Genomic DNA, 26,058 nt, shown 5'->3' with positions numbered 1-26,058 from the left:
CATGCTTGCTTTTGTCAATAGTTCCAGAATCCCCATACATAAAGTAGGATTTTGAAATTATGCAAGGTGAAATTCTTACTCTTCCAAAAATAATATCAGTACATATCTAATTAGCTTTCAAAAAAAAGGAACATAATTTAGCAGCGGGATGACCAATTTGTGTGATGCTTTCTTTTACAGGTGACAATGCTGGCAAAGAAGTGTGTTTGTTCATATTTAAGCCTGTTGGTGAATTCTAAAGATGATCTGTCATTGGCTCATATTCTAAATGTTCCTGACAGAGGACTTGGTAGAGAAGCCTTCACTAACCTAAAACATGCCTCACAGAAGAGAAAAATGTCCATTTTCCTGGTATGTGTGTCAAATGAAACTTGCTGTAGATCAGAGGCAATGAAATAGCTCTATAAACATGAACTGTTGCTTTAATCTCATATGCAAGACTGACATTTGCAAGCCAAGTCAAATACCACCATAAACACAGTTTCTAGGTTAAAAAGACACAACAGAGATTCTATGTGAAGGAATCGGTGCTTGCTTGGTCATGAGATCTAAAGATGCACGGAGAAAATAATTGTGTGCATGTGTACCTCTAGAGCTCTAAAATGTGATACCATAAAAACAGGCATTGAGACTGTTCATCCCAAACAGTGACAGAAATTGTGAAAATGTTTACTATCTTAAACATGAATATAAGATATGCTTTTTATTATTGCTTTTAAAATTTTTAAGTCTTGGTAAATAGTGTGAAGTGAGGTCATGAGTATGCATATCAAAGAAAAAAGAGAGAGGAAGAAAAGATGGCATTAGACTAGATGTTGCTCCTTACCAAATACCTCTAAAAGCAATTGTGGTGGGTTAACCCAGGTGCCCACCAAAGCCACTCTATCAGTCCCCCTCCTCAACTGGACAGGGGAGAGAAAATATAACAAAAAGCTCATGGGTTGAGATAAGAACAGGGAGAGATCACTCACCAATTACTGTCATGGGCAAAACAGACTTGACTTGAGAAAAATTAATTTAACTTATTACCAATCAAGTCAGAGTAGGGTAATAAGAAATAAAACCAAATCTTAAAACACCTTCCTCCCACCCCTCCCTTCTTCCTGGGCTCAACTTTACTCCTGATTTTCTCTACCTGCTCCCTGGCAGCAGCACAGGGGGACAGGAATGGGAGTTGAGGTCAGTTCATCACACATTGTCTCTGTGGCTTCATCCTCCTCAGGGGCAGGACTCCTCACACTCTTCCCCTGCTCCAGCGTGGGGTCCCTCTCATGCGAGACAGTCCTCCACGAACTTCTCCAACGTGAGTCCTTCCCACGGGCTACAGTTCTTCACGAACTGCTCCAGTGTGGGTCCCTTCCATGGGGTGCAGTCCTTCAGGCACAGACTGCTCCAGTGTGGGTCCCCCACGGGGTCACAAGTCCTGCCAGAAAACCTGCTCCAGGGTGGGCTCCTCTCTCCACGGGGCCACAGGTCCTGCCAGGAGCCTGCTCCAGCGCAGGCTTCCCATGGGGTCACAGCCTCCTTCAGGCATCCCCCTGCTCCGGCATGGGGTCCTCCCCGAGCTGCAGGTGGATATCTGCTCCCCCGTGGACCTCCCTGGGCTGCAGGGGGACAGCCTGCCTCACCATGGTCTTCCCCACGGGCTGCAGGGGAATCTCTGCTCCGGTGCCTGGAGCACCTCCTCCCCCTCCTTCACTGACCTTGGTGTCTGCAGGGATGTTTCTTTTACATGTTCTCAGTCCTCTCTCCAGCTGCCGTTTCTGTGTGCCCTGCAACTTTTTTTTTTCCTTCTTAAATCTTTTATCCCAGAGGTGCTAACCACTATCACTGATGGGCTCGACCTTGGCCAGCGGCAGGTCCATCTTAGAGCTGGCTGGTATTGGCTCTGTCGGACATGGGGAAAGCTTCCAGCAGCTTCTCACAGAAGCCACTCCTGTAGCCCCCAGCTACCAAAACCTTGCCACACAAGCCCAATGCAGCAATGAGTTTGGGTTAAAAAAAAATCACAAAGCAGTATTAACATTAACAAAACTAAGCCACTAACAATATATTACAATGAGCTTCAGCTTTAAAGCGCTCTAAGTATGTATTTTGGTTAAATAGTAAATCAGCATATTTCTGTGCATTTGTTAAACTTGAGACATCTGGAACCTAAAGTATTTCTGTGTATAAGTTACTTTTTTTAGAGCAACCTGGTGATAAAACCCTGCCTTTGACATGTACACTAGAACAGAGGCCAAAAATCGAAAGGGCGGTATTGTAGTATTTTCAGCTTTGACTTGGAATTTGGGGAGGGTAATGCTTTCCAGTTATTTGCAGCTTGATTGGTCTTGAAATACTCTTTAAGATGTGATTGGTATGGGACATTCCTGCTCATTTTATCCTCAAAGGCACAGAGCTGAAAGAAAAACCTCGAGACAGTGGTATACTCTCTCAATGCACTTGTGTAGGAATATAAAAAGTTACAGCATCAATGTGCAATGCTCACAGGCTTGCTGCTAAAGACTCTGGTTTGGTATGTGAGGTGTATTTATACTTACAGTAGTTATAGTCAGCACAGAGCCATCTCAAAAATAGTTGGAATAAGATGAGTAAGAATCCTTTCTCCAAAGAACCGCTGTAGTCCTTTATATTCAAAATAATCAAATTTTGCATGCACGGTGGCCTCAGTGCAGACAACAGCAGACCAAGGAAAAACAGTATGGGTATGTAACAGTCACTGAAGCAGCTGCATTCTCAGATTTTTATGGTTGAATAAATATGGAAAATTTGTGAAATCTCAGTTCCAGGATTAATTATTTTAGCTCCTAATGCTCTGTTAACATTGTATAAAAAAAGTATGTGCTTGGACTGGATTTATTACCTCTTCCTCACAGTTGCCAGAGGGGAAACTTCTCTACCGTGTAAAGAAATCTTCTTTTCTGGCATCTGTGTCTTGTAGAAATCTTGCAAAGCCAGAATATTTTCCATTGGGAAAGCAAGGTCCTATGAACTGTACTTGATCCACAGGAAATCTTTAGCACAAAGGCAGGAATACTGGCAGGTTTACTTTCTTTGCTAGAGTAATTCCAGTTGTACTCTTTCCAGTCTTAAGAGCTTTATGATTTAGCTGTATAGTCTGAAATTAAAATTTATATGTAGAATTAATGTTACTGCATCTGTGTCAAGATGTTGGATTGTCATCTTTACTTTCGCCTTTCTAGAGAACTGCTAAGCTTTTTATTCTGACTGTTGCCTTAAAGTTTGAAGAGTTGTCCTCTAAGGCGTACTGCTTTTGGGACATCTCTTGTTTTCAGTGTCTTTATAGCATATAAAAATATATGGAAACTTTCAGAATTGGGTACCTGTATGGTATGTTCTGTATGACAGAAGCCTTAACTGTCACAATTATTCAGAAGATTTGAGTATATGTTATTTTTATTTGCGCTTCTGAAAATAAATATACTACTGAAGTCAACTTTTACATGCCTATGTTAAAATTGTTCTTGGGTCGTAGACAGCTGTCTGAATATAACAGTAGTTTCTGTGAGGTCAGCACAGGCATTTAAAGAGCAGCAACAACAACATAAAAATTCTATACCCTGTGTTAATAAAGTTTTTTCTAAGCTGTCAAAAGGCCAATGAAAATATAAATTAGCTGGGTCACTTTTGCCTTGGCTTGTGTTTTTTTTTAATGCTGCTGCACTATTTAAGTATTGATCTTGCAAATATTTATGGTGAGATGTACAAAGGTTAAGAGGTATTCTATTGATATCAGTTAAATTATTTCTGCTATCAACCAGCTGTTATACAGTTTGCAAATCTGTAGGAGAGGCTCACTTCAATATACCTATATTTTGTGTATGTCTACAGTTTCGTATTTCTGAATATTTCTTCTAATAGATGGCAACGTCTTTTATCCGAACCATAGAACTTGGAGGAAGAGGCTGTGCATCTTCATTATTTGATCCTTTAAGAGTCCATGTAAAGGGGCTTTCAAGCTTTGTTAATTTTATTGACAAGCTGCAAGAAATTGTTGGTGAAATCTTAAATCCAAGGTAATAGAATTTCTGTTATATTTTTGTCTTGTTGAGCACCTCTTTTTTTTTTTTTTTTTTTTTTTCTTTCTTGTGCATGTGTCTCGAGGAGAGGGAATGAAGGAAAATCTAATCATTTACTTATTTAATAATTCAGAGTAAATGTTTACAACTTAAATCTTATTAGGAAATATAAAAATTTGAAAAACAATTGGGGCAAGCTTATAGATTTTTAAGGTTACTCTTTGTATTACATTTTTATGAAATCAATGGATATATGGCTATTTGGTTAGTTCCCTAGTTGTAAATGAACTTCCAAAGATTTCAATCTTGTGGGTCTGGTAAGTACCTAAACTAATATGTGCTTTACTTCTTGCTTGTTAATTACTTTCTTTTTGTCATTTTATTTTATATACCTTTATATAAAAGGAGTCTTTATTGCTGCTGACAAATGGTGACATCAGTTATTTAGCGTTTCTTTTCTCTTCTTTTTAACCTCATAAGTGAAGCATAAGAATTATTTCTTAGGAAGGCTCTGGTGAAGTCATTGATTTTTGAATGTTTTTCAAGACCTGAAGTTAGTCTTTTGGGCAGGCTTATAAATGTGGCATTAATTAGAGAAGTGTAAGTGTAACACAGGAATTTGAATTGGTAAGTGCTGGCATTAGTACAGAGAGAAGAGCAATTTTCTTAAGCATTATAGAAGTTAGTATTTTTTTTTTCATTTATAATCAGTAATTTTTCTATACAAATATTTAGCAAGTCAGCTGTAATAGTTCTGTCCTTGATACTAAAGAATCTTTTTTTTTAGACTGAATTGAGTCTAATCTGCACAGCTGAAAACAAAATGTTATAAGCAAACCATAAGCATTATTTAAATTACTGTTCAGATTGTATTGAAGCTGGAAGTGGGAGGTATTTCTGAAGTTGTTTTGCAGTTTTTATTTTACTTTTAAATTGTGTTTTTTTGTTTTTTCATTTCAACATCCTGGATGCCAAAGACATGCTGTCTGTGCTGGTAAATAAAGAAAACTTTTGATTCAACATCTAATGTATGCATTTTAATTTATTTAAATCATCTGGCACTGTACATTGATAAAAATGAGAAATGGAAAGACACTTATGTGCATGAACTTACTTTTCAGGGTGGAAAGACCACTTTTTCAGGTGTATACAGTTCAGCAAAGTGTAACATGAAATGCTATGTCTTGTTAATTACCCTTATGTTTAAGGCATGTGAGAAAAATCAGAGTGGGATAGTTGCTGGGAATTATCAATTTCTAATTTGGAGAATTCTCTAGAGCTTGGAAATTCTTTTCAGCATTCAGCTATTTATTCTGTTGCTTCCTCTGCTGTACCTGCTGTCCCATTTATTCTGGGATATAAATCTCGTTAACATCAGATTCTGGTGTGTTCATTAGTTTGCATGTATACGTGTAGGTGTTGGTTGTATCACTGACCAAGAATGGAAGCTAGTTGTACTGTGGTGTTTCTAGTATCTCTTGTACTCTGTATAGGCTTTATAACCTCACGATGTAAAATACTGCTATTTCTATGTATGTATCTATATAGTAGCTCAGTGCTTATAGAAATATACCAATCAGTTGGCTGTCTTTGAAAGAATCTTCATTAGTATGCTGAAGTTCTCAAATATTATAGGACTAGTATATAGCTTAAAAACTGTAAAAGTCACAACATTGGTGAACAAAAAAGTATTTTTCTGAAGTGTTTGGTAAGCCATATGAGCGAGGACTGTCTGTATGCCCTGCCTGTGATGTAACAGTTATGAATTTCAGAATATGCAGTTTTACACAAGAAATTTCTCTAGTTCTTTTACTACTGCATTCTAAAGAGCAGAGGGAGAAAAGCAACAATGCAGCAAAAGATCCCATTGTTTAGTCTCTAGAAGCCTGCTGAGAAATCTGAGCAAACGACAACCTATCTGTAGTATTGCTGTTTCTCTGATGCAGAGATCAGCCAAGCTCCAAAAAACAGGTCTCGGTATTTGCTATGCCACAAGAAAAATGCAGTATTTTTGGTTGTTTACTTAATGATTAGAAGTCTGTTATTTCAGTTTCATCTTGTTACAGTGGACATCTTATGAAACTTGAACTTGCATAAAATACAAAGTAGCCAAATAAATGCTTGGTACATTGTAGAACGCATGTTGAAAAGAGGCTTTCTTCCTCTGCCTGAGTTAAGTTCCTTTGCTTTGGAAACCTAGAAACCAAACTGAAGATGTTGGACAGTGATGAGGTAGGTGTGCTTAAGAATATTTTGAACATAATAGGACATATGGTGCAACCAAGCACCTGCCAACCTATGGAGAATAACAAAAATGTGTTTCTCATCCCCAAGTCATTAGGCTAAGAAAGTGAATAGTAGATAAATAAGGGAAGGGAAAACTGTCAGAGTGGAAATTTAATGAAACTATGATGATTTGATTCAAATATGGTACGAAGTGCAAGCAGACCTGATAGCAGGAGAAATGGAAAGATATAATGAACTTAGGTAGTTTCAAGGTGTATTCACTGAGCAGAACCAACATTCTTACAAATCTCTGGAATTTTGAAATGGTTCAATTTTGCCTCTGCTTGTTCTCCAGATGCCTAAGATTAGAAGAAATCACTAATCTTTCAAGAATCAGTAGCATGAACATTCCTTAAAGTTTGGGGATGCTGTAAAACTTGTAAGACTAAAACTATTTACAGATTCTTGGACAGTGTTTATGCAGTAAATAGAAAGCTTGCATGTTCTACTTTTTGTGCCTGTTTCTTGACAAGAAACATATCAATGTTGTATTTGTCAGTGAAGTAGATGATTATTATACACCTGAGGATCTGGAAACTCTTTTCTGTTGGTATAAATGAAAAGGTGCAGTACTAATCCATCATTCTGGACATGTTTCTCTTTTAGGCCAGACAATAATGCTTCTTGCATCTGGAAAGAAGTTATTCTATTTCTGGAATGACTTTTTTCAAGTTCATAAAATATGTGTGTGACTTAAGTGAATGATGGAAGGGCATTTGTCTTATTGGTTACTGCACTTGTTGGTTCATATAGAGATGCGTGTGTGTGTATATACATATATATATACGCTTCAAAAGTCCCAACTGATTTTCTGGAGTAGCAAGGTCGGTAGATGGGCGGTAAATTTTCGTCTTGAATTGGGCCCTGACTTCGCTGTAAGCACTGACCACTAGGTGCCACTATTGCACAGCTCACTTTAGTAGCTGTTTAAAGTTAGCTGTATTGTTTCATTCAACACATTTGAGTGAGTGTGATGCTTTGGAGTGGGTCTTCATTTCAGGTCCATGAGAAGTCTTCCGCAGTCAATTGTAGAAGTTATACAGCTTGACTTGATCATGCACGTGGATTAGTGCATTGAGCTTTCCCTTGACAGGGAAAATGCTATTTCTTATGTGTTGTCTTTGTGAAGCTGTGATTGCATCTGGACATGCAGTAGTATTTTGGGAGAGAAAGCACATGAGACTTTATCTGGTCTTGTGCTGAATGTTTGAGTTGTTAATTGGATAGCATTCACGCAGCCCTGGAGTTTTGTGTTCTAAAGTTGCTGGAGGGTTGTGCAAGCATGTGCAAAACATTGTCTATAGGACTCCTTAAACGTAGGATCATAGAACGATTCAGGCTGGAAGGAGCATCAGGAAGTTTTTGGTCCAACATCCTGCTCAAAGCAGGGTCAATTATGGGGTCAGCCTAGGTTAATCAGGGCTTTATCCAGTCAAGCTTTGTGCAGTCTCCATTCCTGGAGGTTTTCAGTCTGTCTTGGCAACCTGTTCCACTGCTTGAGTGTCCTCATGGTGAAAAGTTTTTTTCCTTATGTCGAGTTGGGACCTCTCTTGTTTCAATTTATGCCTGTTGTCTCTTTTCCTTCCACTGACTGCCAACATGAGGAGCCTGGCTCCATCTTCTTGGTTACCTTCTTGTAGGTATTGGAAAGCTGTTAGATCCCCCTGAAGCTTTCTCTTCCCTAGACTGAATAAGCTGTTCCCTTAGCTGCTTCTCACAGGGCATGTCTCCCTGACCAGCTTGGCAGCCCTCTGCTGAACTTGCTCCAGTTTATCAATGTTTTTCGTGGACTGGGGGGCCCAAAACTGGACACAGTATTCTAAATTTGGTCCAACTAGTGCTGATTAGAGAAGGATAATCACATTCCTCAGACTACTGGCTATGCTACCGTTGATGCAGCCAAGGATACTGTTGGCCGCCTTTGCTGCCAAGGCACGCTCCTGGCTCATGGTTAGCTTGCTGAACATGCATCAAGACTCCCAGGTCCTTTTACATAGAGCTGCTCCCTAGCCTGTATCATTGCAAGGGGTTATCCTTTTCCAAGACTTTGCATGTCCTGTTGAATTTCATATGGTTCTTGTCAGCCCATTACTCCATCTATTTAGGTATCTCTGCATGGCAGCTCTGCCCTCAAGCATATTGACCATTCCATCCAATTTGGTGTCATCTGCAAACTTGATGAGCATGTATTTTTATCAGTGAGTCACCACCAGACATTTAAAAGAAAAAAACAGGTTCCAGGGTAGTCCCCTATGGTATTCCGTTTGTTACTGGCCTCCAGATACAGTACATGTTTACTACCTTCTAAGCCTGATCATCCAACCAGTTTTTAACACATCTAGTTGTCTGTCCATCCAGACTGTAACATCCAAACTTGTATGTTGAGAGTATTTTCTGACAGTGTTGAAAGCTTTGCTAAAATCAAGGTAAGTGGCATCCACCATTCTCCCCTGGTCTGCAGAGCCAGTCTACTATAGGAAGCAAACAGATTGGTCAGGCATAATTTACACTTGATAAATCTATGCTTACCGTTATCAGCCTGCACCTAATCCTTCGCATGCCCAGAAATGTTTTCTCAGAGGACATTTTACATTATTTTCTCAGGTAACAAAGTGAGGCAGCTGAGCCTGTGTTCCCCAAACTGCCCTTCTGGTCTTTTTTGCAAACATTTGTGTTTCTCCATTTGTCAGGGACCTCCCCTGTTTCTAGATTATTTGTTCATAACCTGTCCCTTGAAGCTCTGTCATCAGTTCACTGTTTAGCCAAGCTGGTCTACTGATATTTCTACATGTTTTTCTGAATATTGTGATGGACTGTTCTTGTGCTTGTAATATGCTGTCATTAATAACGTGTCAGCTTTCCTGAGCTCCTTTGCCTTTTAGAATTATCTCACATGGGATTCCATGTACCAGTTCACTGAATAAGCTGAAATCTGCTCTCCTAAAGTCATGGTCTATACTCTACTACTTGCTTTCCTCTCTCCCCTAGGATCTTGAACTCCAGTACTTCATGATTGCTACAGCCAAGGCTGCCACTGATTCTTTTTTTTTTTTTTCCTCCACATCCCCGACCAATTCTTCTTTGTTAGTGAATAGCAGACCCAGCTGTGTGTAACCCCGTGTGTCAGCCATCCAGTATCCCTGACACCCTCTAGATATCTTGACTGCTTGCATCCTATTGTGATGCTCTTCCAGCGGATGTTGGGGCAGCGCCCTGTAAGAACCAGGGTCTGATACAGAGCCTGCTGAGACTCGCTTTAAGAATACTTTGCCTGTTTCCTCACATGTGTTGGGTTGACTATAGCAAACTCTGAACCTGATTCACAAGCTCTCAATGAGCCTCTTGTTTGTCCAGTAGAAGAGCTCCTCCATACCTCTGAGCTGTTCCTGCATACAGAGGGCAATCCCCAACCTTGTCTTTCCTGAAGAGCTTGTTGTATTCATCCTTTGCAGCACTCCAGCTATCAGGCTGTCCCACCATGTCTTGGTTATTCCAATGAAGTTGCAGCTCTGTAACCATGAGGAGCTTATTCCTTCTAACTGGTTTTATTGTGTTTTATTGGATAAATCTATTTACACTGTTTTAGAGTATTTGCAATGTGCTGTTTCTCAGTAAAATACTGAGAACTTAGACACTCTAACCTTAGTTTCTAAACTAATAGCATTATTGAAATGAAGAATATTTTGGTGTTTAAATATTTACAGTGAAAGCTACTGATTATATAGAATGACCCAAATTAAGCCTATATTACCATTCTACCATGTTAACAAACATTGTGCCTGTGACTTAATTAAGAATGCTCTTGCATTTTGAAGAAATAGAAAAATATCAGAAAGGCTTATGTAGGAAAATAATTATTTAATAAGAAAAAAAATTATGTTTAAACCAGACTCCTAAAAAATTTTCCCTGAAAATGCTTGCCACTTCAAAGACTAATGTACTTTAACAGAATTTTGAAGTAAATTATCTGCTTTACATATACATTTAACTTTATAATGGAAATACTGATATACTTTAATCTGATTGTCTTCATTTAAATTTATGTTGAGAATGTTTTAAAATATATTTAGAAGTAAAAAATTTTTAAAATAAACTTAATTGTGGTTTAAATTGGATTTGCAAGAAAATAGAAAACTTTAGTTGGAAAAGCTGATCTTTTGAGGGTAACTCTGACTTGAGACATCACAGTTCAAATGTGGTATCTTAAGTGCCCCAATTGTACAATACTGCATTTAATTAAATTGTGATTTGGTAATTTACTTTCCCATTCCTTAACTCCCTAATTTAGGCTGGTGCTGGAGAATACACAGAGCATTATGTCCTAGATATTGAATTTCAAGTATAGTCCCTTAATTAAAAAGAAGACACTGAGGCTGTGTTTCTGTGGCACTTTTATATCAGTGCTGGATTGAAAAATCTTAGCCTTATGCCAGATATACAGATATCAAACTACTAGTTCATCTGTTTCCATGGCCCCTCTCTAATCCAGATTTGAGAAGCAGTCTGGCAGCTCCCTGCCCATAATTCTAATCCTGGTAACTTTCAGTAAATTACAGGAAAGTGATTGTCTAGAGGGAACTATTAAGTTGGATATGTTATGGTGGAACAATGGAACTGTAGCATGGAACATGCATAGCTGCTCATCAAGAATCTTACTCTGACAAGAGTAGTTGTTTACTTTTATAGTAGCTTTGTCACTGGACTTGAGGAGCATTGCTTGGTATGACTATCCAAAATTAATCTTGGTGAGAGCAGACACTCACAGAACACCAACTTTTTTTTTTTTTTTTCAGTAAGTTCTTGGGAAGGTGCCAGATCTTTTAGATGGTGGCACTTCCTGAGCAAGAGTCAGTGTGGTTTCTTCCACCAAGCTAAAAGATAGAAATTTTTGGCAATACAGCAAAAGCAGCAGCAGTGACATGGAAAAATACTTAGCAACAGGATTCTTTTTTGCTGTGCTTTTACTGTGGGTCTAATAAAATGCAAAACTCCAAAGGGTCCAAGGTAGGGTCTTCACCTAATATTTAGTTCTGTATCATTTAAAAAATCAGAGTAATAATGCATTCGTCTGTTGTTTGAGGTGGAATTTTTTAGTACTATGAGTGTTTTGATACAATTACTTTTTCTTTTACAGATACATGTAAAATCTAGATAAGTTCACTGATACAATTTTATTGTTGAAATTTTGATATCTAAATTAACATGAACTACTGATTTTTTTAAAAAATTTATGCATACAACAGAATTAGAAAAAATATTTGGTTTACTTTAAAGGCACAGTTACTGCTCTGTTAAAAGCATTTGTATTTTGTATTGTTTCTTAGATAAATTTTGTCCTGCTCTTCTACCCGGGTAGATGAAGCTCTAGTTGACATCCTGCTTCTTTGTGTTTGAGAATAGACTTAGATTGCTACTCTCTTCATATAGATTTAAATTAAAAAATTGCATAACTGTTCAGTTCTTATCAAGCTCTAAAACAGCTCTCTAAATCCATAACGAAGAAAAAGGCTGTGATCCCCTCCCACCCCATGATCTCTAGGTGTTTGTAATCTGTTTTAAGACATTTGTTCCCACTACATAAGTTAGATAGTTATATATTTGTGATCTATTTTTTACCTCTGTTGGAGAAGTTGAAATGAATGAATAAAAATGTTGACCTTAGTATAATAGAATTTTGATATATTCTTTTCTGTTCTTGGAATAGGCTTCAGGAGTCTGTTCTGCTTTTTATCAGGTTTTGAATATTGTCCATATCCTCAACTCTTTTTTTTTTTTTTTTTTTTTCTGTATGCTACTTTAGTCTTTTCCACAAAGATGTATTTCCAGAAAATAAATAAAAGTGCTTCTGCATCATATTAACTTTGCACACTAAGGCCCCAGTTCTGTAAGAAGAGCTGTTGCGGATGTTATTTAGATTTTAGGTAAGTTGAGGAGCTTGTTTATGTGATAATCTCAGTAGGAACAAAATAGACAAGGCATGCAATTAGTTTCTTATAAATTAATTACCTCAACATAAGAAAAGACGGTTTGATAAGGAAAATGAGATAGAAATGGATAGGACTGGGGCACAGATGATGTAAGGCCAAAAGGGTTCAAGCAGGCGCAAGATCTGAGAATATTTTTAGTAGAAGCAACCAGCGACAGAAGATAGGATTTGTGCAATGCCTTGTTAACAAGTACAGTTTTACATTGTACTATTTTTTTTAAACTCCCTTTAGAAGCACTGATGCAAATAAGGCATTTTTAGCATGTGATTCACTTTCTTTCATGTAGATATATGTTTTTCTCTAGCTGTAAGACAGGTGAGATGAATCCCACCTGAACTGTCTACTCCTCTTTTAGTGCTGGTTCATGCTGAAGATGGTAAGCCACTCCTTCTCGCAGTTGATCTAAAATGTTTGGGAACTTTTTAATGTAAAAAAAAAAGTTAACTGAACATTGTTGGCAAAACTAAACACTTAGAGGCTGCCAGTGAAGTCTTAGTTCAGCCACCTGAGATGCATGCTTTAACATAGTCTTTAATCATGTGATCACATGCTTTCTCCTCACCACCTGACCAGCAGTCCTGGCTTTTGTGGATAGGAGATAAGAGTGTAAATTGAGACTGTGTAATGGAAGATAGTAGTGCTTGTTGGACCCTCTCCAGCTGCTGAAGCAAATGAAGAATAGTGCAGGCCATCAAAGAAGGGAAAGGGTGCTTGGTTCTAGGTCTCTTCTGCTATGGACTTACTATGGAATACTGGACAGATGTGCTGATCGTCACATTTGGACTTTGCTGACTCCACTCAGTAGAAGATCACCACTGTACTGTTGGATCCAGGCTTTTGTGTCTGAACATTCCCTGCCAGACAGTGGATGGTGATTGTTTCTAAAGGTTTGGGGTTTTTAGCATTTATAGTTACTCTGATGGATTTTCTTTGATTATTTCTATCATAGATAAAGTTAGCGGTGGGTTTTCTAGTTGAGATTTCTTTCAGTTCATACTTTTTGAACAAAGAAATATTGTTGCACATGACTCTGAACAGAAGATGATATTATTTATTAGCTTTTAAAAAAAATTTGCTATTTTACAACATCTGTCATAGTGGTAACTGACAGATGTTTACTGCTAACTGGATTTAATAAGAGTCCTCCTTCAGTATGATTTAAAAGACCATGGATGTGAGACTGAAGCACTTTATCGTAGAATATTTCATGCCAGCAGCCTATGATCTGAATGAAACATCAGAGAAATCTTGTTAGCAGGCACGCTGACTGGAAAGGGACAAGGTCTCTCCAGTTCTCTATTTTCTTAGACAAATGGCATTGCTTTGTTTAGTGTATCAAGTTCATTCTTGAATTCAATTAGGTTTCTTGCTCCTCTTTCAGAATTAAGAAGAACTAAAATTCTTATCTTTTGCTGCTGTAATAATTATCTGAAGACAGACAACTTTGCCCATGTAATTCCATATTCAAAACAAACTTTGCTGCCCTTCTAGCTGTTAGGAACTGCAAAGTGGATAACAGTTTTCAACCTTATTCCATTCATAGACATATTTTTTTTCTAGTACAATGCCAGATATTTTAAGTTCATTTAAGTTCAACTGATTTGTTATGTAATATAAACCCATAAAAGAGTAATATCAGAGCAATCTAGCAGAGGGTGTCTTTTTTGTAAAAAAAACCCAAACCAAAACAAAACAAAAAAATCCCAACAACAACAAAAAACCACCAAACCCAACCAAAACACAAACAAACAACCCCCCAAAAACACAAGTTGCATTTTTACCACACTTTCCTTTTATCTTCATGCTTTTAGTTAATCTTTTTAAACCTCACTAACAATGAAGTCCTAATAGTGCATCTGAAATTGCTCAGGTAACTTGATTGCTTTAAATGGAACTATTACATTTATTGTTGAATTAATGTATAGTTTCATCTTCAAGATGGTTATTTCTTAAGTTGTTTTTTGATGCAGTGAATTGTCTTATCTGGGAAAAGGATGCTACTTTTTTTTACCACAGAAAGGACTCTACAAACATGGACAGAGCCCTAGCCATCTCCATTTGTGCTCTAGATGGCATCTGCAGAGATTAAAAGGATGCCTCTCCTACTGAGACTGGCTTGACTGTACTTTTTGAAACTGCTAGACATGGTCAGTTAGGGCTTTCTGTAGTAAGCTTTGAAGTATTCATGAAATATCACAAATAAGGTAGATTCAACATTTTATAAGTATATTCAAGACTAATAAAACAAACCTCACAACATAACTTATTTTGTTATATCGTATTCTGGTGTAAAATGGCATAAGCTATGGCACACTGTTTCAGTACTAATCCACACACATTAGGTCAGCATTTTATGTCTTGGCCTGTTTATATAAATTCTGGTTGAAGTATGAATAAACTTTTCCTTTTCTTTGCTCCAGTTAGTACTGTGTATATCTGATGGGGGACTGGAACTCTTTCTTGGAAAAGAAGAAGGAATATGGGGAGAAAAAGATTAAATGAACTTTACTTCTAATAGCAAATATCCTTAGTTGGCATTGGGTAATAGAGGCAAAAAAATAAACATAGAAAATGCTTTTATCACAGTTTTTTTTTTCCTCAGTGAAAAGCTACAAGGTAATTCAGTCACATACAGAGCATAACATTTAAATTAAGGGCATGATTATTTTAATTAACTGATGCTCAGTGCTATATGTATAATAATACTTTTTCTTCCAGCATACATACATGTATATGTGTGTAAAATGTGTGGAAATTATAATGACGTAGATAAGCTCAAGATACATGTAGACAGAAAGGACTGAACCTGGCTTTCAAAGACAACTTCAGTCAATCCTTTCACCTGCTGGTTTGTCTTGGAGTTCTAGGTTCAACACAGTATTTATGGAACCGATACTACTCATTTAATACAATGCTTTTCTCATTTGAGGGTATTATTTTGGAAACTCAGTTTAGGGCTGAGGGAAATAAAGCAGTTTGGCAAGAAGCATCAGGAGACTTGGCTACAGTTCCTATATGCATCTTTGAGACAACTTTTCTTCAGCAGTGCTCTCTTCTTACCTCTTGACAACTTGCACTGGATGATTTTTTTTTTCTTTTTTTTTTTCCCCTTGAACTTTTCATTCTCTTGTGGTTAGACTGAATTGTGGTTTTTGGAGCAGAGGTACACCAGCATCTTTTCATCTTTTTTTTTTTTTTTTTTTTTTTTTTTTTTTTTTTTTTTTTTACTATCCTTGCTAAGATCTGGATAGTTCTTAACCTGTGTGCAGAGACACTTCACATGGTGACTTTTCTTTTGGCTAAGTGCATACATTGTGCCTAAATTTCTGCAAAGCACAAGTTTTTCTGTTAAACCAAGCCTGCAAATCTAATGTGAATTGAATAATCTTTAATCTGTAAAAGTTAAAGCTGAGAATTGTGTGGAAATATTTGGTTTTGACCTGGAAAAAAGCCAAAAAAAAGTTTCAAGTTAACTTCAGGTTTTCTAAGTTATTTACAGGAGTCTTGTTCAGCCAGAATAAGTCAAAACAGTAAGGTGTCTGGCCCAGTTCCCTCCATGTATTTTAACAGGAACCAATATAAATAAACTAGTTTTCCTCTGGCTCAATTCCTATTCTTACCTAGCTCTGCCCACTCATTTTATATTTTATATGAATGTAGACACATGGAGTTTCATTTGATGGAGGTTCTCCTAATTAGAACTCTAAAATGTATCTTCAGAATTTAATGTGTACAAAATATACCTTTCTTTCAATTTGCAAGGTATCCTTTTAGGGTAGGTAGGCAGGAGCATGGAGGAAGTTGAAAAATTAGTCATCATCTCACTCTTGGCTATGTCGCCTGGAGTAATAAAGCCTTTGCCATTGCTTTGGGTTTTTGGCAGAGCTGTGATTTGCAGCATCATAGATGTATCTAAAAATTCTACCATATGTGCCAATAGCAGCTCAAGAGTTCCGGGTGTGTGAATAAATATGGAGTTGTTTTGTACAGTCCATGGTATAGTTAAATCAAAACTATTGATGTCTGAGCTAGATAGGCTGATGTTAGATTACACTCAACATGCTGTATTTTTGCTTTGATTTGGATTATAAACCTAACTCTCAGGAAAAAAGAAAAGTTAAACTTCAGTAATACTCCTGTTAAAGGCAGGATTTAACAGGCTACCCTTTTTTAGGGTTGGCCATCCTATCCAATTGTTAGATGTTGCAGGAAAGTGGCTAGTGTTTCTTAAAGTCTGGAAAAAGAAACTGTAGGTTAATTGGAAAGGGAAGATGGATGATTGCAATAGATCATGAAGCAGATTGACTGCAAAGGAAAAATTCTTGGAGCAGGAATTCAGAATGAACACAATTGCTGTTGCTTTTGCTGCTTTTGTCTGACATTATACTTTGGCTTTATAAAACTTAAAAAAAAAAGTCTGACAGGAAATCAGTCTCATAATTGAACTTAGCATCGCAAGCATATCTGGCTTCATTGGAAATTTTTTGTCAAGAACATGGTGACTGGAAGGCTGAGGTGTTTTTTGCTTGTTTTCATTTAATTTTTTGAGTCACTACTGTTACCGCAGAGAATCTACGTTACTTTAAGGATATGAAATGTGATTGTACAACTCCAAAAGAAGTGTCCCCAAGCACAGGATCTTGTCTCCAATACTGGCAATAAATACATGCCTTGTAAGAACAGAGAAAATGTTTATGATACTTCGCCTGAGTGCTGTCTCAATTTTTAATTTCAGTTCAGGGTATTTTCTGAACACAGAGTTCTACCTATTTTTCCTGGGAATCAGTTTTTTTGAAGACTGGGTCCTTTGTGCCTCTTGTTATGATTTTATTTCTTCCTTTATTCGTACATGTGTTATCAGCTGGTATTCAAAGGTGAAAATAACTATGTGAAAAAGTAAAAGGGGAGGGGGGAAAAAACCCCCTAAAAATTAGATCTAAAAATAAAGTACAGACTACCACACTCTGAAAAAGATTGAGGAAAATACGCAGAAAGAGAATTAAATTGAAGACAAAATGTCATGGGGAAATAATGAAGTCCTTATGTATATGTGATGTTAAACAGAAGATAAATGATTGCTTGGTGAGGTGAGGGGAATCTTGATTATAATCCACTTTGTTGGTCTGGACGATGCGTTCATGTTCTGAGAAGACTGGAGAATTAATGATAAAGCTTCCAAGCAGCCTGCAACTCCAAAAAGCTTTTGGGAAAAGGTGCAATATGATGTAGGAGCTGAGTGGTTCTTATAATGCTTTTTTTATTTGCCCAAACTCAAGCAATGGTAAAACATACAGTCTTTCGCTTAATGTTTTGTATAGGTACTGGACAAAATTATTAAGCTTTTAACCCAAAGGGTTTATTCTGTCTTTCACTAAATCTTCATTAAAGTAGTCAAGACACATTTGTTTTCTCAATATAGCTTTTGATCATCTCTGAGATAAGATCTGTGATCCCCTAGCTAATTCACTTAACCTGGTTCATAGTTGTAGGTCATAGTAGTGCCTCATGACTAGCAATTCCTACCTTCGTACTTCCATATGGCTTTTGCAATACCCACCACACATTACACTTGCAAAATGAGCAATTCACTCCTAACACTTGGATTTTGCATTCTTGTGATAGGACTATGCTCACTATCATTATAAACTTTAAGTTATTTTATTTTATTAATTTTGAACAGTGTTGTTCAGGGCAGCACTTTCAACCCTTGAGTGGAAATATGCACTTATAAATGGCCAGTGGAATTCTTGGAATCATAACTGCTTCTCCTCATTCACCAGGTCTGGGTAAATGAAGGTGCACTGTCACAAGAGCCTCAGTCCCTGTAGCCATTTTTTGGACACAAGATCTTTGGGTTTTCTTGTGATTCTTCAAAAATTGATTATTTTTTTCTTTTTTTTACATACTCGGATAATGTGGTCTACTTGGCAGCCTGTTCTGTTTCCATTTTCATAAAATATGTGGATCTTGCAAGTCTGAGGGAGCAAGACATGGTGCAGTTCTCTCAATACTGCCTATTGGAGCATCATCTGTACAACTGTACCTGCTAATCAGTCAGGAGTTTCACTGGGGAGAGACCTGGTAGTTCTAATGCAAAAGTGATCCCAACAGTAGTCTATCATACATGCAATGTGGATGGTTCAAGGTACAGGACCACAAAATAAAATTAACAATCTAAACATAGTTTAGGTGCACTCACAAATGCTGCCTTATCCTTCTATAAGAAGAGTTGAAATAAAGCCCCTATATCAATCAGATTCAATTATTTATATCTTTAATGTCAAACTGCATGGACATTTCATAATTAAGCTACTAAGTTCTTTTCTGTAGGCATTTTTTCTAGTTGATGAAAGAAGAGATTAATAGTGTATGCCTTTATGGCAAACAGAGGTGTTCATCTAGTCTAATTAGAATCTATTTAAATAAAATTGAAAGCAGATTGATATTTTGAAGCACTTTCATGAAGCACAAAAGACTCAAAAAATCTAATAGCCTGTTAAATTGGAATGCATGTTCTAGTGAAACATTTTGTTTACACTTAGCAGCTTATGAGCAAAACAGTAACTATTGGTTTAAAGACAGTACTTCTCTTTGAACTTTTATGGAGAAGTTAGTTTTGTGTTGCAGCTCAGAGTATTACTAAATGCTGAATTCATTACCTTTCCTTATAATCTTTTTTTTTTTTTAGCAAACTATTATGTTTGACAATACTTCTACACTGCTGTTTGATTTAAAAGATCAAAGCTGTTCTCTGAAGAGTTTTGATTAACTGTGAAGACTGGCTATGTTCAACGCTAATAGGTATACAAGTGCTGCCAAGATTAATGTGGAGATGACCCTGTGCCTATTTTCAGAATCGCAGGGGGGCGAATTCTGTCAACAGTGAAGATGCATTTGATAAAAGGCCGAAGCAATGGGGATCCTTTCTGTCAGGCAGTAGAGGAAGTTGTACAAGATTTGGATTTGAAGATTAAAAATATTATCGATTCACAACATGAAGTCTTGACTGCCAGCACTACTGGAGTCAGTCCAGCACGGGTAATGGGACTTCTTTTCTTCTTTTTACTATTTAGCTTTACAAGAAAGCAAATGTCTTTTGCCTGTTTTGTTTCTTTTTTATTTTTTAAAGGACTTTATATAGAGTATTATCTTTTCCTAACAGTACAGAGCAGTGTCGTTTCCTCTACACTGTGGTTTAAAAGTTGTTGAAAGACTTATGCTTCAGGATTACAGTGTGGATTTTAAAAAACTGATTTACTTAAACTAAACTTCTCACCTCAAAATTGTAAATAAAATACTCTTCAAAACTTAATTTGTTCATGCAGTTATAGATGTAGATACTTATAACTGTCAGGTTTGCCACCAATTTCAAGGCAGTAGAGCTATAACAAATTTCCAAACAAAAAAACCCTAATGAAAGTGGAATTAAGATTTAAGAACATGTATCAGTAATTTTGATTAAAATACACAGGTTTTAATTAGCTCAGCATCAAGTGTTTCAAAGGGTAAGGCATTCAAAGTAAGGTTAAATATGAAAGAAGTCCAAAACATCGTGAAATGGGGAGTGGGAGGAGAATAAACATAAAACCCCAAACAATCAACATGTAAGTTTTGTTCTTTCAGTATTTCAACACACTAAGGAAACTATTAATTATTTTATTTTCATGGAAGGAATCAGGATATTTAAAGTTCTTTAAGTCAGGTGCAGAGAGCAGAGTACAGGCTTTCTATTTGTGGTTTCTGTACTTTGAATCTACTCAGGTTTTATTATGATCCTTATAGTGGTGAAAACATTAACCAGCTTTAATTATTTTATTTTACATTGTTGATATATAAAATATCTAATGTCATGTGTTTTTGTCTAGGAAACTCTTTAAAACTTATAGACACTTTGAATGTGTGTACATTGTTAGAATGCTTTGTTTTGTGAAATCACTGGAATTACCCTATGGTAATATAAGATTTTAAACAAATTTTAATCAGGCTTCAAATATGCTTTTTCTTTTCTGAGAGGTTAAACCAGCCAGACCCTAGTGGCTATTTAAACTGGTTTAAATGTGTTTCCACTGAGCAGTTGGAGTATGTATTTCATCCTCATTTTCCTATTTTCCTTGAACCTTTCATCACTGTATTTCTCTGCTTCCCTTTCATATCCTTCTATTTCTTTCTCTTCCCCATCTGAAAAATTGATCACCGTTATCAGTTCTGTCTTTATTTAGCTACTTGTATTACTAATAATTTTTTTAAAAAAATATTTAAATCATTATAAGCCAGGTAAAACTATTTTAGTAAAACTTCATTCTTCAGAGAATTAACCAAAAAGTTGCTTTTCCAAAATGGTTTGTGTTTCTTATTGTTCTCCATAGGTCAAGTTCATAGTCTAATGACTCTGTAGAAATGTTTACCAGTATCCTTGTTGAGGCAGTAGATAACAAAAATGGTTGTATCCTGATATTAGGAAACGTGGTTAAATACTTAACTTCACAGTGCTCTCAATGGGATTAATATTTTTCTCAAAATGGGAACCTGAGGCCAGCTTATGAACTTAATTATATTACTGTGAGTCTGTGGTTCTATGTTGAAGTTTTTACCAATTCTTGGGTTTAATTGATTGCTGGAACATCCCGTCTAGTTGTGGATGGGCAGATTCTACTATAGTTCTTCTCAGTGAGGAAACTTGAGTATGTAGGAGAGGATGATGGGCTTTAAGCTAATCCTTTTCACCATACTCACTATGGTACATCCATAGTCACCACAGTATGGATGTAACTGAGAGCCATCGGAGATGACTGTGGTCTGGATGTGACTGATGTGCCACTTGGCTTGACAAATCTAGTGCTCCATTGGGTTTACGTGGCAAGGTTTTGGTAGCGGGGAGGGCTGCAGGAGTGGCTTCTGTGAAAAGTCCAGAAGCTGGTCCCATGTTGGACAGGGCCAGTTCCAGCTTGCTTCAAGATGGATCCACTGCTGGCCAAAGCCAAGACAATCAGCAATGGTCATAGAGCCTCTGCGATAACATTTAAGAAACGGTAAAAAATGCTGTGCAACAGCAGTTGGGAGAGAGGAGTGAGAATACGTGAGAGAAACAACCCTGCAGGCTGCAAGCTCTGTGAAGAAGGAGGGGGAGGATATGCTCCAGGCACCGGAGCAGAGATTCCCCTGCAGCCCGTGGGGAAGACCATGGTGAGGCAGGTTGTCCCTCTGCAGCCCACAGAGATCCACAGTGGAGCAGATATCCACCATGCCTGTGGAGAATCCCGTGCTGGAGTAGGTGGATGTGCCCTGAAGGAAGCTGTGATGCTGTGGAGAGCCCACATGGGAGCAAGTTCCTGGCAGAAACTGTAGCCCATGGAGAGGAGCCCACACAGAAGATTTTCTGGCATGACCTGTGACCTCATGGGGGACCCATGCTGGAGCAGTCTGTTCCTGAAGGACTGCACGCTGTGGAAAGGACCCATGCTGGAGCAGTTGTTGAAGAACTACAGCCTGTGGGAAGCAGCTGCACTGGAGAAGTTCATGAATGACTGTATCCCATGCGAAGCACCCCACATGGAGCAGAAGAAGTTGAGGAAGAAGGAGCAGCAGAGATGAAGTGTTAGGAAACGACTGCAACCCTCATTCCCCATTCCCCTGTGCCACTCAGTGGAAGGAGGTAGAAGAGTTGGGAGTGAAGTTGAGTTTGGGAAGAAGGGAGGGGTCCTATTCTGATTAGTTGGGAATGAATTACATTACTTTCCTTAAGTCAAGTCTGATGATGGTAATTGGTAAGTGAACTCCCTGTCCTCATCTTGACCCCATGAGCTTTTCATCATATTTTCTCTCCCTGCCCTGTTGAGGAAGGGAAGTGATAGAGCAGCTTGGTGGGCACCTGGTGGCTAGCCAAGGTCAACCCACCACAGTCCTTTGTGGTACCCGATGTGGGGCCTGACGAATTAGAGCTAAGGACAGTAATTGGGAGAGGTAAGGGGCAAAATGTGGACTGAACATCGCTAGAGAGCGGAATAAGTGTGGGGAATTTTGGGGTTTGTAATTGTGGTGAAGGGAGGAGGGGTGGAGTGTGTGTAAATTGTCTGCCTTTGTTGGTGTTGTGAAGATGCTATTTTGATTTTGGTGTGGGGAATTCTTTTGTTGATGTAAGTGAAGATTGTGTGATGAATGTATATTTTAATGATAATTCTTAAATATGTGATTCACAGAGTTGAGGGGTGGGAAAGGGACTGATATAAAATTGCTTATTTTAGTGGAGCTTGGTGTGGAAGAACATTTTGCTAAGCATATAGAGCAGTAGGTTACCATTACTAATTAAAAAACAAAACAAACAGTACAAAAAAAACTCATAAGTTTTCCAAATGAACATGAGCTGTATAAAAAAAAATTAGAGCATCTGTATTATTCCATTAAGATCTCAGGACAGCAAAGATTAATGCTCTGTGCTGAGTTTCACATATAGCTTGGTTTTGGTTTTTTTTTGGTTTTGTTTTGTTTTGGTTTTTTTTGTTTGTTTTTGTTTTTTTTTTTTTGTTTGTTTTGGTTTTTTTGTGTTTTGTTTTTTACTTTATAAAGAAACTCCCAAACCCTCATGCTGTAATTTTTCAGAAAAATTGTTCTATATTCAGAATAAGCTCTGGTTCTGATAGGATGTTATGTTTTTTCATATGTAAGAGATTGAATCATTTCTCTGAGTGCAAATTTAAATTCTGATCTTAACTATAGAGCTGAAAATGATGCCTCCACTAGCTCCTGGGAAGGCTACTTCCTCATAAAATGTACCTGAAAGGAGTTACTTTGTTAGAAAAATATTTGCTTTTCTCCTGGCAGTGGCAGTTTTCTTCCATCATTGCTCAGTTTTCCTCCAAATACCTGTTTTATAAGAATCTAGAGCTCCAGGAAAAGTTATTACTTTATGCAGCAGGAAGCACTACTTTGTGTTGAAGCCTGCATGAGTGACTAATAGGAATTATGATTAATATCTTCCTGAGAAAATTACTACTGTAAATGGAATCTGGCTGGTGTTTCTGGAACCAACCAGAAGAGTCTGGAGCAGCTAATGGTCACTACCCTTGAAAGACTGATCAACAGTTTTCTTGAAAAACCAATTCAAATCATGATTTTAAGCTTACTAATGAGATTTTTATGGCAGGGATTGTTGTCTTGCCTAAAGTTCTTATTGTGCCTTCGACAATAGGATTTTAGTCTAAGGTTAGTTCACCAAGTCACTGTTGTTGTAGTATATGAGATTTCTGAAGGTCATCTTTTGGCAGTTAGGAGGTTACGTTATATTCTAAGGATTATTTTTTTTCCTTTGTGTATAACCAGTCAAGATGATGCCAAATTTGTACTTTTCTCATTAAGACAAATTTACCGTGACACACATGACATTTTATAAAAATCTATGATGAGGTGATGTAATGACTGAAGAGGTTCAGAATAATTTTTGAGGAAATTAAATGGTACTGAAATAGGCCAATTCTATAAAGCCAAGTAACAACCATTTCTGTAATTGCTATTTCTAGCTATTGATTATAACTTATAGTAACTGACTGACATGTGTTGCTATGGTTTCTTGAAAGCTACATACACTAATTGATGTAATCAAATAGAGAGAGAAATAGAATTTGATCTTTTCAAGACTGTGTTTAAAAGGAGTTAACTGATTAGATAAATGTAGTGCATTGCTTGTCCTGTCGTTCTGAACAAAGTCAGGCTATTCAATGTTTCTGTCTATTGGTAAATAAGAAAGCCTATAGTTTTTAAAATCTACTACTGTGTATTAAGCACTAAATTTCTCTGTGGAACTCGTAGTACTTTTAAAGAAAAATATAGCAAACTTGCAATTCTTGCAGTCCCATAGTGGCTATGGAGTTCTACATCTGTACTGCTGACTGTAGCATTGAGCACTTCCAGATGTGGATTATTATTTTCTTTAAGGAATTCTTTATTCTTGTGGAAAATTGTGAGGAATTCATCCTGTTCCAAACAACAGGAGATTGTGCCAAGTACCTCTGTTGTCAAATCTTGATGGAAATCTCACTTTTAACCAACTGCTTTAACAGATTGTTAGTCAGAGGAGTTGGACTTCACCAGAATGTGTTTGTGTACCCCATAGCACTCAAATTTGTTGTGAGAAAATAATATGTTAATTTCTGCTGCACAGTTTCATCACAGATTTGTATATTTATCTGTGTGGCTTGCTCATAAGTGTATACCTCCAGATGGCAGTGATCCAAACCCTACTAATTGCTTGGGATGAGGAAGAAACTTTCCCATGGGCAGGTTCCTCATAAATGCTTACTGCAAAAGGGAAGGAGGGGATTCTCACACCTTGTGTTGATATGGGTTGCTTTTGGAAGTGAGCTATTGGTCTGGCTTGTTGACCTTTCCTGTTGTATGTTCCTTTTAATTTTATCTACTTTCAGCCAAAATTGCATTCCATAAATCATGGCACTGTGTATTGTGGCAGAGATACTGTAAAGGTCTTACTAGTTCTTCTGGATGAAGAAGCTGTCAGCCCTCCTACCCAGAACAAAGCAGAACTATTATATGATGATGAAAGCTTAAATCTGTTTGGAATCACCTCTGTTTTGACACTCTTCAGGTGAGTACTAGAAGGTTTTTTGTGTTTGTGTTAGGTTGTTTTGTTTTGAAACATCTTGTACTGAGTGGCTAACAAAGCATTGATACTACTTACACAAAGCAAATGACCAAAATACAGTCTGTTGTGAGGTTAGTTGTAAAGGGAAAGCATGCTTAGAACAGTCTCAAGTTCTCAAAAGTATTCTACCTCCTCATTTGCGTTTTCTGTATCTTCAAGATACTTTTGCAATAACGGACTTTTTGAGCTCGTACGTTTCTGGGCTGCACAAAACCCATGAAGGAATATCCTTTGCAACAAACCTTCCAAATACTCACCTCTTAAGTTGAGTTTGAACTGCTAAGTTCAAATACTGTCTGTTCAGTAGCTAATTAGATTCCTATTCAATTTGAAGATGCCTTCTTTGTCTAGCTGTGACACAAGACATTTTTGGATTGTATCCTGTTTTCTTCCTTATGTTATCATTTTGTGGAGACAGTTTTAAGTAGTTTTTTCGTATCATGATCCACCAGTTGGGATAGTATTGCACAAACGATGTTGGAAAAAATTTACATGCATGAAGATTTACTAGTAGGGTCTGTAGCTGATGGCATACATTGACTCTAATGGTGAAAGTTGCTTTTGGGGAAGAATAAAATCAAAAGACGAGGGAGAGGAGAGGAAAGAGAAAACTCTCCCTGGTGGCTAGCTGGGAGTAAAACCACCAGGGTTCCCAGACAAGCATCCTCTGAAGTACAGTGGTTGGTTCCCCAATAGTGCTTTTCCCAGTGTAACTATATTGTCTTCATAAGGACCTGCTCAAACCACTTATTGGTTGTCCCTGCTTTTGGTGCCTTTAGTGGTGATTGGAACATCTGTTCATGAGGGCAGAGGCTGCATGGCCAGTTGCTTATTAAGGTCTGTGCATGCATGTTTGGGGGTTCCCTAACATAACAGCTAGAATGAAAAGGGTAGGAAAAGTGGGGAAGAAGGGGGTGTTTCCTATGCTGGTGGCAGTCGTTTCCCATGAGAGCCCCACCATAACAACACTATCAGAGTGTGTAGGTGCAAGGCTGTGAGGATAACAGCAAGGAAAGAGAAAAACAGTGATAGGTCCTAAACTGGAAGATGGAGGATCCTAAAAGTTGAAGAATTTAAGGGTTCTATTAGA

The 26,058-nt window shown here is 37.5% G+C and overlaps 1 protein-coding gene across 1 annotated transcript in view; it reads left to right on the top strand.

The window, feature by feature from the left end:
* LOC115352799 (PARP1 binding protein) overlaps nucleotides 1-26,058 on the top strand; it is a 54,331-nt gene that overhangs the window by 13,060 nt on the left and 15,213 nt on the right. The window contains exons 5-8 of the mRNA XM_030041437.2: nucleotides 181-351; nucleotides 3,886-4,040; nucleotides 19,171-19,354; nucleotides 24,733-24,911. Of these exons, the coding sequence (XP_029897297.1) occupies nucleotides 181-351; nucleotides 3,886-4,040; nucleotides 19,171-19,354; nucleotides 24,733-24,911 (689 nt within the window). The remainder of the gene's footprint in view (nucleotides 1-180; nucleotides 352-3,885; nucleotides 4,041-19,170; nucleotides 19,355-24,732; nucleotides 24,912-26,058) is intronic.

This window comes from Aquila chrysaetos, chromosome 17, assembly GCF_900496995.4.
Source record: "Aquila chrysaetos chrysaetos chromosome 17, bAquChr1.4, whole genome shotgun sequence".
NCBI lineage: Eukaryota > Metazoa > Chordata > Aves > Accipitriformes > Accipitridae > Aquila > Aquila chrysaetos.
Note: the sequence above shows the minus strand (reverse complement) of the source record. Positions and strands in the feature narration are given on the sequence as shown.